At 39.2% G+C, this 18,583-nt stretch overlaps 2 protein-coding genes across 4 annotated transcripts; both read right to left on the reverse strand.

Moving 5' to 3' along the window:
* Position 1: 1 nt before the first annotated feature.
* Positions 2 to 18,366, reverse strand: LOC113545844 (zinc finger protein 585A-like). Its single transcript, XM_053232152.1, has 11 exons — positions 18,145 to 18,366; positions 17,572 to 17,637; positions 16,140 to 17,452; positions 12,454 to 12,505; positions 9,357 to 9,500; positions 7,761 to 7,797; positions 5,509 to 6,282; positions 4,979 to 4,995; positions 2,973 to 3,060; positions 2,783 to 2,824; positions 2 to 1,856 (listed from the first exon to the last, which is right to left on the reverse strand). Exons 3-11 carry the CDS (start codon positions 17,367 to 17,369, stop codon positions 623 to 625), a joined length of 3,618 nt encoding a protein of 1,205 aa, XP_053088127.1. The 5' UTR covers positions 17,370 to 17,452; positions 17,572 to 17,637; positions 18,145 to 18,366; the 3' UTR covers positions 2 to 622.
* LOC128317951 (gastrula zinc finger protein XlCGF49.1-like) lies at positions 9,861 to 12,595 on the reverse strand. Of its 3 annotated transcripts, none has more exons than XM_053232005.1 (2): positions 11,603 to 12,443; positions 9,861 to 10,821 (listed from the first exon to the last, which is right to left on the reverse strand). In XM_053232005.1, the coding sequence occupies exon 2, from the start codon at positions 10,773 to 10,775 to the stop codon at positions 10,221 to 10,223; it is 555 nt and encodes a 184-aa protein (XP_053087980.1). In that variant the 5' UTR covers positions 10,776 to 10,821; positions 11,603 to 12,443; the 3' UTR covers positions 9,861 to 10,220. The 3 variants fall into 3 exon arrangements, 2 of the variants coding, with proteins under 2 accessions (XP_053087980.1, XP_053087979.1); XM_053232004.1 differs by lacking the exon at positions 11,603 to 12,443 and adding an exon at positions 12,454 to 12,595 and having other exon boundaries at positions 9,865 to 10,821; XR_008301346.1 differs by lacking the exon at positions 9,861 to 10,821 and adding an exon at positions 10,828 to 11,487 and having other exon boundaries at positions 11,603 to 12,447.
* Positions 18,367 to 18,583: the final 217 nt, after the last annotated feature.

Here is an 18,583-nt window from a genome sequence, read left to right on the forward strand (position 1 = left end):
ATTACATTTTAATACATTTATTTTGGAATGTTGGCAAATCAAACCACTGCGATATCAATACATTATATTATAAGAAGATCAGGTAGATCAGGATTCATAATAAAGGTGTAATTTTCCCCTATTAGTAAAATTTTATTTTCATCTTTTTCACAGTCATAAATGTATTTTGTGGAATCATTAATAATATAGAAAGATTATTTAAAAATAGATTGTGTCATATAGTTAGGCTGAATTTTTATTATTAGCAATTTTTTTTATTCACTGGTTTATATATCTGGTCCTATCTTGAAGTTAATTTAATAATAATAATAATAATAATAATTTAATAACATACAACCTATTGTCATTCAGGATTATCCAGATTTTGATTAACAACTAGTCAACCATACAGTCTTATAATTTCAACAATTTAAGATTGAATAAAATCTAGAAGATGTCTTACATTATAAATATATTTAACTTGAGCATGCATGAAGATTAAAATTATAAAAACTATCTGGTTCTTCAATGAGTGAACTTGAAATGCTTTGGAATAGTACATTGATATTTTCCAAACTGTACAGACAGTACAAAGTGGTTCAGAAATTTGAACAAAAATAAGCCTTTAGACTCAAACTCTCCTTCATGAGAACTGCAGCATGTCTTCATTCGCCGCTGTGTGAATGTGCTTGTGTTGCTGAAAATCTCTGTGGTTACTGAATCTCTTGCCACACTCCGAGCACTGACGATGCGGCTTCTCTCCTGTGTGAATATGCAGGTGCTGCTGGAGATGACCCATTTGTGTAAACCTCTTCCCACACTCCGGACACTGATACGGCTTCTCTCCTGTATGAATCCGCTGATGGTTTTTGAGCGTATCGCTCGAACTAAAACTCTTCTTACACTGGGAACACTGATATGGCCTCTCTCCTGTGTGGATGCGCTGGTGTTGTTTGAGATTACTCAGACTGCTAAAACTCCTCCCACACTCTGTACAGTAATAGGGTTTAACCCCGGTATGAATCTGTTGGTGTAACTGAAGAGTGTACTCTCGATTAAAACTCTTCCCACACTCTGAGCAGTAATACGGTTTATCTCCTCTGTGAATGCGCTGGTGTTGCTGGAGATTAAATCTTTGTGTAAAACTCTTCCCACAGTGTGAGCAGTGATACGGCTTCTCTCCTGTGTGAATGCGCTGGTGTTTAATCAGATTACCTCTATCAATAAAACTCTTTCCGCACTGCGAACACTGATACGGTTTCTCTCCTTTGTGAATGCGCTGATGTCGCTTAAGGTTACTGAGGCAGTTGAAGCTATAACCGCACAGTGAGCAGCGACAGACCTTCTCTCCCGTGTGAATCCGATGGTGTTTTATGAGACTACTGCTGTCGATAAAACTCTTCTCACACTGAGAACACTGATACGGTTTTTCTCCTGTGTGAATGTGCTGGTGTCGTATGAGATGAACCTTCTGAGTGAAGCTCATGCTACACTGTGAGCACGGATACGGCTTCTCTCCTGTGTGAACAAACTGGTGTTGTTTCAGATTACTCCTTTTGGTGAAACTCTTCTCACAGTGTGAGCACGGATACGGCTTCTCTCCTGTGTGAACAAGCTGGTGTTGTTTCAGATTACTCCTTTTAGTGAAACTCTTTCCACACAGTGAGCAGTGGTGACTTTCATTCTGCACTCGTCTACGAGCGATGTTACCAGGTAAAGTAGCAGGTGACCTTTGAGGACTACTGGAGCTTCTCGTGGATGTCAGATGCTCGTATTCAATCTCATCTGACTTCATCATCGTTGGATTTCTTGATGTTCTTGTAAACATAAACTTGATTTGTAGGAAAGAGGACAGCAGGAGAAGACACCACTCATATCTGGATCAAAATAAAGGAAAAAATGGACAATGGTTAAATATCTTTAAGAAACACAATTAACAAACTTGGTTAATTTTATAAACTGAAACTGATAGGGAATTTTCCAAAATGGTTGAGTTATAAGCGTACTCTAAAAAATATCATATCAGTTTAAAGGTAGGCCATTGCAGTAACAAATCCAACTACCATAAAGCAACAGGTGATAAATAATGAACTATATACTGACAGGATGTTTTCACTTTTCTCACCATTCTGTGTAAACTCTAGAGAACGTTGTGTGAGAAAATCCCTGCAGGAGATCAGCAGTTTCTGAAAAACTCAAACCAGCCCATCTGACACCAACAACCACACCACGGTTAAAGTCACAGAGATCACACTTTTTCTTCATTCTGATATTTGATGTGAACATTAACTGAAGCTCTTGATCTGCATCTGCATGAGTTTATGCGTTTGCTGCCACATGATCAGCTGATTTGATAATTGTATAAATGAGCACATGTTCCTAATAAAGTGGACGGTGAGTGTGGGTGTCGTCAGTGTGTCTAACTTGGCTGTGTATTAAATCGCTAAACATTTTACAGTTCAGTTAGGAAACCTGATGGACAGGAATGTTCTGGCTCTAGTGACTGCTGCTTTTAATTCCTCCAGACCTACGTAAGATATACCTCTCGTTCTTCTGCTGCTTCTGTGGATCCACCCCACTGACCTGGTAAGTCAGTGCAAGGATTATTCCTCTGATCACATACATTACACATACCTATGTTACTAAAATGTTCAGATGTTGCACTAATCCTAGAGCATAAATCTGGAATTTTAAAAATGTGATCAGTGCTTGTGGTTGCAGAAAATGCAGAATGTCAATTTGCCCAAAAAAGTTTGGGAACCCCTGGGCTTGAGTGTCAGCCCACCCCAAACCTGTCACTCACCTCATCAACCACGCCCCTTTAATCACCTGCATCAAATAACACCTGCAAAATGCATTGTGGGTAAAAAGTAGAAACCAGGCCTTTTTATACATGCAAACATTTAATATTTGCTGTTTTCTAGCCTGTGTAGTGCACTAGCATAGGAAGTAGAAAGCCATTTAGGATGGTTAGCTTGTTGAGTTGAACTTACCTTGAGCTTGAGCAGATGGAAGTGTGGAGGTAAAACCCTGGGAGAAATATCTGAATGGAAAGATGATTAGTAGAGTCGGAGAGCTCAGCTCATCAATCAGCAACACTGCAGCACGTCTTCTTCTAGTTCTGGGGGTTTCTGTGACCTACATGTTCACAGCGCCACCTACTGGAGACCCTGGCGGTGGAAATGGAGCCCCTGAGACTAGCTCCATCACTGTGGTGTTGTTTAGTGTAGAGACTCTGTAAAATGCCTGGTGCACTGGAGTCCCATGCCTTTTCAGGAAGCATGCTCAAATTCCATCAGTAAGATATTATATATGCATTTTACTTTGCTACTCGGACATATTGTACTGCAGTTTATTATATATTCAATTAAATTAAAAAAAAAACTTTCAGGCTGTAAAGCATCAGTAGAAAGTTGACACCATGACTGTGCTCACATGCCTTTAACTCTTCTGTGTATTGTTATGCTGGTGTGCACTGGAGCTTCGAAGTGTGTGTCAGGAAGGTGAGCACTTTCACATGAAGCATCACATCAACGCTTGTGTTGTTTTCCTGTACTGACATCATCGATGATGACGTGAAGCCCCAGCCTTGAGTATGGATCCAGGTTGTTTTGAGATGTTTATACTCTGACCATGTACAAGCATATTCAATCTCAAAGACCTGATCACTGCCTAGTTAAAGAAATGCTCAAGCGCACTTTTCTTTTGTGGATTCTAATGGTACAGAAATGATTACATCAGTGAAGTATGAAAACAGCACAACTTAGACTAGCATCAAAGTTTTGTCTGTGTGAGAAATTTTTTAATTCAAATCTCAAGAGTGTGAGTGATGTTATGACACTCGTCTAAAAGCCACCAATAGCAGGGCGAAACAGGACGACTCAAAACACATGACACTGCTTAACAGTACAGTAGATTATGGTGCAGTGTAATGAGCAGAATAAAAGTAGTTATTTTTAAAAGGCCACTGAAATTGCACGGTGTAACATGGCCAGGATACTGCAGTGATCTCTCCATTTTCAGTCCCACTGTCACTGCACACTTCAGGACCTACAACACAAAGAAAGAAATTCCTCCTTTTTTCAGCTATGCCTCGAAGGTCGCCCAGCAATCAGTGACTTGTTTACTGTTTTTTTTTTGTTTTGTTTTTTTGTTTGTTTCTTACAATTTTCCAAATTGACCCTTTGCTTGTTGGGACATTGCTTATCATCCCCTTTAATCATTTGCAGAGAGAAAGAGAGAGCGAGAGAGAGGGAGTTACCATGACCAGCGTGCTTCTCTAATAAATCAATAACATTAAACTGAATATTTGTTCACTCACTGATTTATCAGTCTTAATAGAGTGCTTGATCACTAACAAGTAAACAGTAAGATACAGTAAGTATGTAATATTTCTCAAATTCTGATCATATCTCAAAAGTTACATGCATTTCTGAGCTCCCTTAGAAAATAAGTAGACGTAACACAGTCTTTTAAGCTACAGCGTAATCACAAGCTTATTGCAAGCTATTAATTAGCAGCGTAATCTAGTTACATAAACTGTGAGGTTGTTAGCTAGTTAATTGCAGCCATAGACCAACTTCTGACAATCTATAATGACAAGTCATTGTTGTATCTTCAAGCGATCGCCTTCTGAGAAGGATGTGATGATGAATGCAGGATGAATGAGTCATGGAAGCATGCAAATACTACCCCTTGAGTGCTGCCTTCTTAGGATGATGCCTTCAGACTAGAAGACACTGGAAGGGTTTTCTTAAGCTTCAATCTTACCAGGTGCCAACGAAAGCAATAATTATTAAAAGACAGACACAAGAGTGATAGGTATTTTCCAACATTATTCATTTTATTCTCCATTTTGCGTCAATATATTTTACTTTGTACCTATACATCACACAAAGTGTTCTTCCCGGAACTAATTTGTTGAACATCTGACATGGATAGCTTTGACTTGTCTGGAATGTTTGTGTTATTTCTGAAAATTTCTTACATTTCTACTCACAGCCAAGTGGATATGGCCTGTAGTGGATATGACACAGGAGCTTAACTGCCTGCTAGGATTAAATGAGTGCTTTTAGGTCTTAACTGAGGTAAATGATCCACAAATACTATCCAAAAGTATAACAATCATTCACAAACTATTTGATCATTCTGACTTAATAATAATAATAATAATAATAAAAAGAATAGATATAATCTTAATGATACCTTACATTATCAAATATCAAACCTGGGCATGCATTAAGACTAATATAGTCAAACATCCACTTCTGAAATGAGTTAAATGCTATGGAATAGTTGACTGTTACTTTGCAAATTGTATAAAGATTACAGTTTCATATTGATGAAAATTCCTTTGGTCCCTCTAGTAATTAGACAAGAAGTTATGGGCTGCAGAGTAATAACTCAGTATTCTCAGGATCACACAAAACTCTCTTTCAGCTGTAGAAAGAAATTCATTCTGTAGATCCAATTAAGCCACAATAAGTCTTTAGACCTGGAGTATTTCAGCTTTTTCTTAAAAACTGTCACCTGTCCTCATTCAGAGCCGTGTGAATGCACTGGTGTCGTCGGAAATTACTCTGGAAAGTAAAATGTTTTCCACACTCTGAACAGTAATAGGGCTTCTCGCCTGTGTGAATTCGCTGGTGTAACTGCAGAACGTTCTGGCGATTAAAACTCTTCCCGCACTCTAAGCAGTAATACGGTTTATCTCCAGTGTGAATGCGCAGGTGCTGCTGGAGATTACTCCTTTGTGTAAAACTCTTCCCGCAGTCTGAGCAGTGATACGGCTTCTCTCCCGTGTGAATTCGCAGGTGGTTTATGAGACTACCGCTCTCAATAAAACTCTTTGCACAATGTGAACACTGGTACGGCTTCTCTCCTGTGTGAATGCGCTGGTGTCTCTGGAGAGTACTCTGGCTAGTAAAACTCTTCTCACACACTGAACACTGATACGGCCTCTCTCCAGTGTGAATTCGCTGATGACGTCGGAGATTACAGTAGTAACTGAAGCTGTTGCCACACTGTGAGCAGCGATACGGCTTCTCTCCTGTGTGAATGCGCTGGTGTGTCTGGAGATTACTCATCTGACTGAAACTCTTCCCACACTGTGAGCACTGGTGAATTTCTTTTTTAACTTGAGACGCTTTAGTGCAGAAAGCACCAGATGACCTCTGGTGACTACTGGAGCTCTCTGTGGTTTCCAGATTCTCAAGTTTAATCTCTTCTGACTTCATCCTTGTTGTGTCTCGTGATGTTCTTGTGGAGGTATGAGGAGGAGATGTGTAGAAAAACCACTCAAATCTGGATCAGAAAAAGATCAGGAAAAAAAAAGATTAATATTTTTAACAAACAAACCATTTTGCTTACATTTATAAGCTGACATTCAGAGCTACACAACAGTTTTCCTGTCTGAACACCAGCCAGTGTGTTCTGGGAGGAGATAAAAGTCTACCTTAATGTCATCAGGTCCTAGTAGTTTAATAAAAGGAGATCCACTCCAGTAACATATCCACTAACTTGAACAAAGCATGTGGATTACTCATGATTACTCATGTACTCTCTGTGTGGGAGAGACAGTATACTCTCTCTCCTCTGTCAGTAATGGCGACACTAACCAATCTGTGAGCTCATGTATGTAAAAGAGGGCAGATAGCTCTTTCCTCCAGGCGTATTAATCTGCCCTGTGATGCCGCATAAGCAGCAGCTTGAAACGATGCAGATGGCTGAGCTGTACGTGTCTCAGAAAAAGCACGTGTTCGCCTTCACCCTTCCTGGCTGGTAGCTGTTGTATGATTGCTGGTGTGTGAGAATGGTCAGTTTACCAATTCGGGGGTGAAAAAGGAGACAAATAAAAATAAACTCTCTAAGGTCCTAGAAAAGGTTGTAGCTCAGCAGTTAAGCTCATACTTAAACAAGAAAAACATTAAAAGTTTCAATCAGGATTTAAGTTATCACAATACTAATGCAGTGTGGGTTAAAATCGTAAATGACCCTCCGCTGACCGCGTATTAGAGTTAATCTCAGCTTGAATTACTTCTCAGTGCAGCTTTCAACACCAAACCTTCAATATTAAGCATCACAATATTCTACACAGATTAGTAAGTTTAAGATAACAAGCTGGATCTGCACTTATCTGACAATGTTATCAGTTTGTAAATGATAATAGTGACTTTTCTGTGTGTGCAAAGTGAAGTTTAGTTAAACGTGGCGGTCCATCTAGGTCATCATTCACCTGGAGGAATATTCACGGCTGTAGACACAGCATCCCTGTGCTCTTCTGATGAGGAACTGAGAGCATTACTAGTTATTGAGCTATAATGAGGACTTGGGTAATGTATAACAGCATGACAGATGTATAGGAGATAAGAGGAGAAGAGAAGAGTCTATAGCTGACTTTGAGGGAGAGCTAACCTGGAGCCACAGGTACAGGTAACCACTGCTGTGTGGAAATCTCTGTGTGGTGTACATGTGGGCTGGTGTGTATGAGGAGAGAAGAAGAAAGTGAAAGATGGTTGTATGACAGTCATATTATAAATACTGTCCTTGTATGAGTTAGAAGGTTAGAAATGCTCTCCATCTGTGCCCACACAAACAGTGAGTATCAGGGAGAATCCAGGAGGCAGAAGCAGAGTAACAGCAGTGAGGACTCACACATGCCACATCTGCAGCCATCAGGACTCTTCCTGCATTTACCTGGCCATTTCCCTTCCTCTACAAAACACAGGCTTTCACTGGGGGAAATGGCTTTCAGGATTGTTAGCTTGTTGAGTTGAACTTACCTTGAGCTTGAGCAGATGGAAGTGTGGAGGTAAAACCCTGGGAGAAATATCTGAATGGAAAGATGATTAGTAGAGTCGGAGAGCTCAGCTCATCAATCAGCAACACTGCAGCACGTCTTCTTCTAGTTCTGGGAATGTGGGACATCTAGACGCTCACAGCGCCACCTACTGGAGCTCTGTGCACTCACTCATCAGCAGTGCTGCCTAGTCTTACATCAGGGGTTCCCAGGTGGACTTTCTGAATTCTATACTAGAGAAATATACTAGTATACTAGAATACTAGAGTTATGATTTACAGAGAGAGAGAGAGAGAGAGAGAGAGAGATGCACAACATGTGTGTGTGTGTGTGTGTGTGTGTAATTGTGTGTAAAAGAGTGTAAGTCTGTAATCTAATGCTACCAGTGCTTGGGCAGTATAAAGCCTTTTACCATGCCAATAAAGCTACTTGAATCTGAATCTGAAACTGAGAGAGAGAGAGAGAGAGAGAGAGAGAGAGAGAGAGAGAATCACTTTATTAATCCCACGGGGAAATTCCCACATTACAGCAACAATCCGAAAAGTAGAGTGTGCAAACAACAGTATTCAGAATAATAAAATTAAACAAACATATTCAGTAAAAATTATAAAATATAGTATAGAATATAAAGTGAGCAGTTATTTGCCTTTTTAGCCGCAAGAGCATACAAAGACATTCTAGACAACTGTGTACTTTCAGTCTTGTGGTAACAGTTTGGGGAAGGCTGACATTTAGTGTGATGGCCAGGTGTCCACAAACTTTTGGCTGTATAGTGCAGCTTCCCCGTGCTCCTCATCCGAGGAACAGAGACGATGACTAAACATTCGGCTATAAGGAGGGCTCAGGTCATTTATAAAAACCACCCACTAGCAAAAGCTGCAGTGAAACATACACTATATAACCAAAAGTATGTGGACACCTGAAGTGACAACACACACACACACACACAAAACGGAACTCCATCCCACTCATTTTGCAATTTTTGCACAATTCTGTATTGACTACCTGCATTTTTGCTGCTACTGTATTTATAAAAACATAGCAGTTACTGGGAATTAAATACAATGTCCTTATATAAGCTTCTCTGCTGAATGTCATAGTATGTTATGTTTACATTCACAGCATTTCTTTATTATATCGTTATTCTTTTGCACTACAGTTATTTCTGACACTTTTGACCAAGCTAAGCATCCCATAAATCTTGCTTCAGATGTGGCTCTGACAGACATTCAGCTAACTCACCACAACACCCTGCAGCAAAAGCAAGCTCAAAGAGTAAAAAGAGGTCATTTTGCCCGTGTCTGCTGCTCATCCCCAGTCACTGATGTGTAACTAATAGTGTGGTATTTGGAAAACCTTGATCATGTTCCAAAGAGAACTGTGTGCAAAGCCAGTGTATATAGACTAACCGATACTGCCCAGACCATACAGTTCATAGTGTATATGTTCTCTGCTCTATCCTTACTGCGGTGCCATGTATACAAAGTACAGTTCAGCTCTACTACATAGTCTGAGCCTTATAACAGACTTGGAACCAACACTCAAGATTCCTGTGCACAAGTACGTGTGGGAAACTCACCTGTTGTTGCCACATTCTTCCTGATAAAGAAAGGGACTGCTTTACCATGCGTGGACTTGATTACTGCCTTGCACTTTCGCATTAGTACAGAGTCTGAGCTCATGTTCACCTCTTCACCACCTACTCCACTGATGTCCACAGATGCTTCCGGAAAGTGGAACGCACATCACCTAGCTCGTGACTCTGGCAATGTTGAGGATGAACTGATACATGACACACCACTACACAGACTTCTCATGCACACACTAGAAACAAGCCTAACTGACACAAGGACTATGTTGTTTCCTGAAATCTGTGCTTGTTACTGTTCTAGTTTAAATACAGAACTACTGCTCTGTTGAGAAAGTAAGACGTTAGATAACGGAGTTTAAATATGATAGAGTTATAGTTAGGAGTTGTTGCATTTTAGTGTAATGAGTTGAGCAAATTTACTTATTTACATCTTGCTCTGTCATGAATGTAGGACACTGTGATATCCTCTAGTTTGATAAATGACATCCCCGGTCTTTTGAATGATTTGAATGATAGTTTATTAAATTTCATTCACAATGATTATAAAAAACATATTATGACAGTTGTATAATTTCACTGATCTCGACATCATCTTGTTCTTGATAAATCCTGCTTATCACAGAAACTCACTCTTAATCCATGGGTATCTGAAAGTATAAAATTAACAAACTAACTATTGCCTCTCTAAAAAACAATTAAAAATTAAAAATTTGGGCTGGCAATGTAATAGCTATTATTATTGCAAATATAATTTCAGGAATATGCAGAAGATGTAGAAATGAAACACCTTCTGTAGAAAGACTTTATTTGATATAAAATAATCCTTTGGAACTACTCAACTCCCACACTTTCTCATAAGAAGTGTTGCTTGTCCACATTCTGTGCTGTGTGAATGCGCTGGTGTCGCTGGAAATTACTCTGCAGAGTAAACTGTTTCCCACAGTGTGAGCAGTAATAAGGTTTATGTCCCGTGTGAACAGGCGTGTGTTGTAGGAGATGACCTCTTTGTTTAAAGCTCTTCCCACACTCTGAACACTGATACGGCTTCTCTCCCGTGTGGATGCGCTGGTGTATTTGCAGATCATCCTTTCGATTAAAACTTTTTCCGCACTCTAAGCAGTAATAAGGTTTATCTCCAGTGTGAATGCGTTGGTGTTTTTGGAGAGTACCCTTCTGTCTAAAGCTGGTTCCACAGAGTGAACACTGATATGGCTTTTCTCCTGTGTGAATTCGCTGGTGTATTTTCAGATTACCCTTAACACTGAAACCCTTTCCACACTGAGAACAGTAGTGAGGTTCTTTTTCCACTCGTCTGCGAGAGGAGCTTGTGCGGAAAGTTCCAGATGAACTTTGGTCACTATTGGAGCTCTCTGTGGGTTCATCAAGTTTAATCTCATCTGACTTCATCCTAGTTGTGTCTTGCGATGTTCTTATTGAGGTACATTTAAAATGTCTAGGAAAGAGGAGAGCAGAAGACAGAACACCACCGTTAGCACTCATCACTCGAGTAACCGTACTTTTCTTTAAGTAATCAGTCTCCTACAATTACTTGGATATAAATAATCAAGGCTTTAGTTATTAGTAAGGTGATTAATGCTATTTAAATGATAGTTAATTAATTTTACCAATATCAATTGTCTTAAATCAACTATTATAACTTGATTATTAATTAAGAATAAGAACAGTGATCTATAAAGTTATCTGAAGGTTCTTTAGTAGAAGCTTGGCTTCGGTTTTGATCAACACGCAATCGGTTCAATAGAACAACATTTATTGAACACAAATCAAAAATGTATTGAATGATTGGATATATAGATATAGATCTATGTTTGTGCATGTGTGTGTGTGTGTGTGTGTGTGTGTGTTGGAACACTAAAAAAAACCTAAATGTCTGGCAAATTTAAAAAACGCACAACTTCTTCATAATGGTGTAACTGACTCAACAACCCAGATCGTGTTCATGACATCTTACAGCAGACATCCTGCCTGAGCCGGCCATTTCAGGTCGAGGTAATGTTTTACACTAACAGCACATGCGTGTTCAAGGACTTGTCCTCATCTGCTTGATGACTGATTGGACCATTGATGTGGACTCTAGCAGGCGCTGCCACCAGTGTGTCTGTAGAAAAGCGACTGTGAGCTTCCAGATTTATTCTGATTGTTGTTCAAAATATTAATTCTGAAAGACAAACTAGCCATGAAGTTGGCATCACACGCGAATTCTCCAGTTCCACCTTAAATGCTGCAGAAGTTAAGCACTGGTGCCTCCAGGCTTCTTCTCATCTTCTGAATGGAACTGCTGTTTAAGGTGGAAAGAAACTTTCTAATTAGAAGCTGATGAATTTAATGTTCCTGAATGTAACTACTGCTCAGTAAGTTTTAAGAAGCGGTCTGCACATTGGTTCCTATACTAAACTTGGATTTTATTCAATCTAGAGTGAAAAATGTGTTTTGAAATTCACATTTCGTACAAGCAACAAAAACATATGCAGGAAGTAATAAATTTTTTGCAAGTGATATAATTGTGCTGTGGTCTTACATTCAAGACTTTTTAAAGAAAAGAAAAGGAGCAATGCACCCCTTATAGGTGTAACATCCTATCTACACTGATTTATGGAGAAATAAACTCATCTGAGAGGCTGGGAATGAGAAACCACCTTCAGTCCCTCAGATCTCCAAGCTGAACAAAGGCTAATGAAATGCTGATAATAATCTGACTGTTTAGATGTTTTCAAATCAAGCTTAAGAGAAGAGAATTACATTAGAAATAACACCTGGTGAAAAGAATCTCCTGTTGAGACAAAGTTAGCAAAGTTAGCAACCCACAGCACCTTAACCAAACTACAGAGGAGTGTACTTTCCAAAGAAAGAAGACTCCACTATGATGAGGAACCAAACCACTCAGTAATTATCTGCACACACTGTAAGCTTTGACTAGGGCTGAGTCCCAAATGAGTGCTGATTGGATATCTAGTGCACTCCAGAGTGTGTAAACAGCACTATCACTATTTTCTAGCCTGTGTAGTGCACTAGCATAGGAAGTAGAAAGCCATTTAGGATTGTTAGCTTTTTGAGTTGAACTTACCTTGAGCTTTAGAGCAAAACTTCAGCACGTCTTCTTCTATTTCTGTGAATTTCTGTGACAGATAGAAGCTCACAGCGCCACCTACTGGAGCATTCTTCCTCTTCCTGGTCTGCTTCTTCTTCTTCTTCTTCTTCTTCTTCTTCTTCTTCTGTGGGCTTTATGTTGGATTGCAAACCAACGTTTTAGCTGCATACCGCCACCTGCTGTTCTGGAGAGTAAAGACACTTCAGTGTAGGCTTGAATGATTTCTTCTAACCTGTCTGTAACTCCACTGTTTCTTATAAATTTTTATATATCTGCCTTTATAAATTTCCCATTAAATTTCCTTATATTTAAAATACTTATAATTATCAATTCATTCCATCCAGCAGCCACCATTTCTTTATGTACTTCTTTCCTTTCATGTACATATTTGGGACATATTAACACCACATCCTCAACCGTTTCCTTTACCTGGCATATTTCACATAGTCCTGTTCTGTGCTTAGCTATGAGGTAAAGTGTAGAATTAAGATTTCTATGACCCATCCTTAAACGAGTAAATGATCCGTTCTTCTCGAAGTTTTGCATGATTTTTTTTAGTCTTACACTGTTTCATATATTAAAAAACATCTCGCTGTTTTACAGTGATTCCAATATTCCTGCCTTTTACTGTTACTAACTTCCAAAATGATGCTTTTACCTTCTGAACCTACTTACACTGGAGCTTTGTGCGCTCATGAGCCAGGTAACAAAGGAAAACCATGTATAATAATAATAATAATAATAATAATAATAATAATAATAATAATAATTTCTTGTAAGCTTAACTAAGTTAACTAAATTGAGAGACCTACAGACTGAGCAAATATCAACGGACTCCAAGAGACAAGGACAATTTTTCAATTTCTGTGATCTTACTGGCATGTCAGAGGATTTTTTTTAAAAACAGATATTCACATATCTCAGCAAATACTTTTTAATTAACAAAGAAATCTTTTAGTTCATGGCTATCCAAAAGTATAAAAGTCATTCACCAACTATTGGACCATTCTGACTTCCAAACACATGGACATAGCAGTAGAACACAGTGGAACCTTTTGGAAACTACTCTTTTACCTGAAACTTTTTCCACACTGTGAACAGAAATACGGTTTCTCTCCTGTGTGAATTTGGTGGTGTTTTTTTAGATGAATCTTTTTACTGAAACCCTTTCCACACTCTGAACACTGATGTGGCTTCTCTCCCGTATGGATCAGCTGATGTTTCATGAGATCACACTTTTAACTGAAAATCTTCTCACACTGTGAGCACTGGGGAATTTCTTTCTGCACTTGCCTGTCAGAGGTGTTAGTGTAAGGAGAACAGAACAGAACATGCTCTAATAAAACAGGATATTATACACTATTTTTTTTTTTAAAATGTCAGAATAAAAAATACCATATATTAGAACAGACCTGGCCACAGCACCTCATTTCTGAAATTCTATCATTTCTATCAAGAATGCAGACAAAATAAAGCATAGTAGTGAGTTGAGAAATAGGCACAAATGAAACAATTATGGGTGGAATAACTTTTATTATTTGATGACAAAATGAGAGATGAGAAGAGTTATAAATGAAGACGTGGGTGAGACAAATAATGGTGAGCAGTGATTGGTGTAAGGGAACAATGGTGATCAGTGATTGGTCATTACAAACATTTGCTTGTAGAAACACAACTCAGAGAGGCTTTCACTTAGTTCCTATAACCAGCAGCTGTGTGATATGATCTTACGTAAGCTGTAATGAGTCAATCTGGGAAGGGTTATAAGGCCATCTCCAAACAATTTTAAATTTACCATTCTACAAAGAGAAGGACTGTTTACAAATGGAGAGCCTTCAAGACAGTTGTCAGTCTTACCAGGAGAGGGTGTCCCAGCAAACTCAGTCCAAAGTCAGATCTTTTAATGCTCAGAGATATAAAGAAAAACCCAATCACATGACCTACAAGCCTCCGTAAGCACAGTGACTGTTTATGTTCATGACAGCACAATCAGAAAAAGACTGAACAAGTATGGCTTTCAGGGAAATGTGGCTACTAAAAAGTCCTTTCTCTCCAAAAAGATTATGGCAGCATGACTTAGGTTTGCAAAGTTGCATCTGAACAAACCACAAAAGTTATTGAACAATATCCTTTGGACTGATGAGACCAAGGATGGAGATGTTTGGCAAAAACCATACACAACATATCACCACAAACACCTCAAACCTACTGTTAAGCATGGTGGTGGACCTGGGAAACCATTGGCTCATACAACAGGACAATGATTCCAGGCATCTGAATGACATCTAAAGAAGGAAAAAAAATCAAGGTGCTGGAATGGCCAAGTCAGAGTGCGGACCTTTGTGGCAGGATCTTAAGAGAGCTGTGCATAGACGAATGCCCTCACACATCAATGAACTGAAGCAATGTTGTAAAGAAGAGTGGGCCAAAATTTCTCCAAAACAATGTGAGAGACTGATGAACTCCTACAGAAAACATTTACTAGCATTTATTGAAGGTGGTTCGACATAATCCTGAATTATAGGTTGTACTTATTTTTCCCCCACCTTCTGAATGTTGGGAAAAAATGACTACATAATGAAATCTGTTGTGTTTTTTGTTGTCATCTGAGGTTATCTGTGTGTTTATAGAAATTGGTCCACACAATTGTTACTTAGGCTCTGATTAATAAAAATGTAGAACTGAAGAAAGGTGTATTTTCTTTTTCCCATGACTGTAGGCGTGCTGGACCGCAGACTGGTTGCGTGGTTGAGAGGAGAATGCTGGCCAAGTTCTTCAGGACTGAAGCAACTCACCTACTCCATGTACAAAGCAATGTTCTGCAGAGTACGATCAGCAGTAGGTTACTTCTGCCTTGCAAAAGTGCAAAAGTGCAAACGTGAACGCTTTTGCAGGTCCTTCCTTCTCAGATGCTCTATCTCTGCGAATAGATCATCTCTTAGCTCCTCTGTTAGTTTCTTGCCTGCACAGGATTCTGCACTTTCCTCAGTGCAATGCTGCACAACAACATGATTTTCATCTGGTTATACTCTACCTCCACCATATGCACATACATCTATACTTTTTATACAAATACATATACACAGATTTCTTAATATATCTTTACAGTTTTATACATTTGTATGCATTTTCTTTTTAATTTAGAAGTGTAATTATTCATAACACTCTTCTGCTGCTATATTGTCGTTTGTCTGCTGCTGTAATACTGGAAATTCATACCTGGGATTCATAAAGTGTTATCTTGTTCCTAACAAATATTCACATCTCTGGGTATTTATATGTTATTCATCATCATCATCATCAACAACAACAACAACACAATTTCTTTTAGTTCATGGTCATCCAAAAGTTTAAAAATTTCCATTCACCAAGGATTTGACCATTCTGACTTAAGAAATTAAGAATAGATATAATCTTAATGATGTCTTAAGGCTCTGGAACAGTATATTACTTTCAACACTGTATAAAGTCCATAGTTTCATAGTGATGTAAACACCACTACCCTTCTATTAACCAGTAAAGAAATTTGGGCCTTCAGAGTAGAGAAATATGTTTTCAGGAATATGTATAATTCTCCATCAGCTATAGAATGAAAAGTAGAAAGATCACATCTGGCACAAAATAAGCCTTTGGAACTACTAGATTCTGACACTTTCTTATACGAACTGTTGGCTATCCACATCTATAGCTGTGTGAACGCACTGGTGTTGCTGGAGATGACTCTGGCTTGTAAAATGTTTTCCACACTCTGAACAGGAATATGGTTTATCTCCAGTGTGAATGCGCTGGTGTTGTCGGAGATGACCCCTTCGTTTAAAACTCTTCCCACACTGTGAGCAGTGATACGGCTTCTCTCCTGTGTGAATGTGCTGGTGTTGTCGGAGACTTTTCCTCTGCGTAAAACTCTTCCCACACTGTGAGCAGTGATGTAGCTTCTCTCCAGTATGAATGAGCTGATGTTGTCGGAGAGTACCGCTTTGTGTAAAACTCTTCCCGCACTGTGGACACTGATGCGGCTTCTCTCCAGTGTGAATGTACTGGTGTTGTCGTAGACTTATTCTCTGCGTAAAACTCTTCCCGCACTGTGAGCAGTGATACGGCTTCTCTCCTGTGTGAATGTGCTGGTGGTGACGGAGGCTGTTCCTATGTGGAAAACTCTTCCCGCACTGTGAGCAGTGATACGGCGTCTCTCCAGTGTGAAGCCGCTCGTGCTGTTGGAGAGTACTCTTATGTGCAAAACTCTTCCCACACAGCGAACACTGATGTGGCTTCTCTCCAGTGTGAATGAGTTGGTGGATTTGAAGATTACGCTGGCTAGTAAAATTCTTCCAACACAGCGAGCAGTAGTACGGCTTCTCTCCAGTGTGAATACGCTGGTGCTTTTGGAAGTTACTCTTCTGACTGAAACTTTTCCCACACTGGGAACAGGAATATGGTTTTTCTCCTGTGTGGATTTGGTGGTGTTCTTTCAGGTGATACTTTTCATTGTAACTTTTCCCACACTGTGAGCAGCGGTACGGCTTTTCTCCTGCATGAATTCGTTGATGCTTTTGGAAATTACTCTTCTGACTGAAACTTTTCCCACAGTGTGAACAGGAATACGGTTTCTCTCCTGTGTGAATGTGGTGGTGTTCATTGAGATTACCCTTTTGACTGAAACCCTTGCCACACTCTGAGCAGTGATACGGCTTCCCTCCTGTGTGAATGCGCTGGTGTTTCTTGAGATTACTCTTTTGATTGAAACTCTTCCCACAGTGTGAACACTGGTGACTTTCTTTTTCTACTTGTCTGTGAGAAGAGTTAGTGTGGAACATACACGATGAACTTTGATGACTATTTGATGAGCTCTCTGTGGATTCCAGATCCTCAAGTTTAATCTCTCCTGACTTCATCCTTGTTTTGTCTAGTGATGTGGAGGTAAATTTAAGATGTGCAGGAAATGGGAAAGCAGGAGCAGATAAGACACCATGGAAATCTAGATCAGAACAAGAAAAGATGGTCAATAGTTAAATATTAACAAACAAACAACTTTGCTTATTCTTATAAAAAGAAATTCAGAGCTGAACAACAACGTTCCCATGTGCAAACACATACCCTAAAGACATCAGCTCCAGGAACACATCCAACCTGAAAAACTCCTCTGGATTACATCATGATCTGCTGTAGGTGAAAAATGACCACAGAAGAAGCAGGATTTTAGATTTAGATTTAGTTTCTCATTTATTCCTGTAAACCTTCCACCATCACAACATTCCTAAACCTATACGTTATGAGGCTGTGGTTTCTTTTTTCCAATCAAAGGTGTCAATTAAATAAATCTTGTTGAAGGACACAGTCCTTGACTCGTGTCTAATGTCAAAAAGACATAAAGGCACTGTTGGAGGTAAAATCGTAAATGAAAGCTTTCCTGTTCCTCTCTGATTTCTCTAGAAACACAAATTAGCTATGTCTAGATCAATCTTGCAGTAATACAATAATAATAACCTTCCTAACCAAGCGAGCCTCACTGCATTGTTCTGAGTTGTGCTTGTTTTAGACATTCACTTTATCAGTTTAAACTACTTCAGTATCTCTCTCAGGTTTAGCTGATGAGGACAGTGCCAGCCTGTTAAACTATAATCCTTAACTAGCTCATTTAGGATGGTTAGCTTGTTGAGTTGAACTTACCTTGAGCTTGAGCAGATGGAAGTGTGGAGGTAAAACCCTGTGAGAAATATCTGAATGGAAAGATGATTAGTAGAGTCGGAGAGCTCAGCTCATCAATCAGCAACACTGCAGCACGTCTTCTTCTAGTTCTTCTGGTTCTTCTTCTGGTTCCTCGAAGCTCACAGCACCACCTACTGGAGCTCCTCTTCTTCTTTAATGTTTTATGGAGGTTGGGGATGGAGTGTGGAGCACTGATGTTAAGGGAAGAAAAAACTCTATATATTTATATATATATATTCGCTCTTAAATCCTATTTCTCAAATCTGTAGCTTTCAGATATTTCAACAGCATCGTATACACTCTTGAATTCTTCTGTAAAAGACTCTGCAGTGAAAGTTGAGTCATTCCTATAGATCTTAGTGCATCTATAAATTGTAGGTTAGTCTTTCATTCTCATAAC

The sequence above is a fragment of the Pangasianodon hypophthalmus genome, chromosome 2 (genome assembly GCF_027358585.1).
Source record: "Pangasianodon hypophthalmus isolate fPanHyp1 chromosome 2, fPanHyp1.pri, whole genome shotgun sequence".
Taxonomy (NCBI): Eukaryota; Metazoa; Chordata; class Actinopteri; order Siluriformes; family Pangasiidae; genus Pangasianodon; species Pangasianodon hypophthalmus.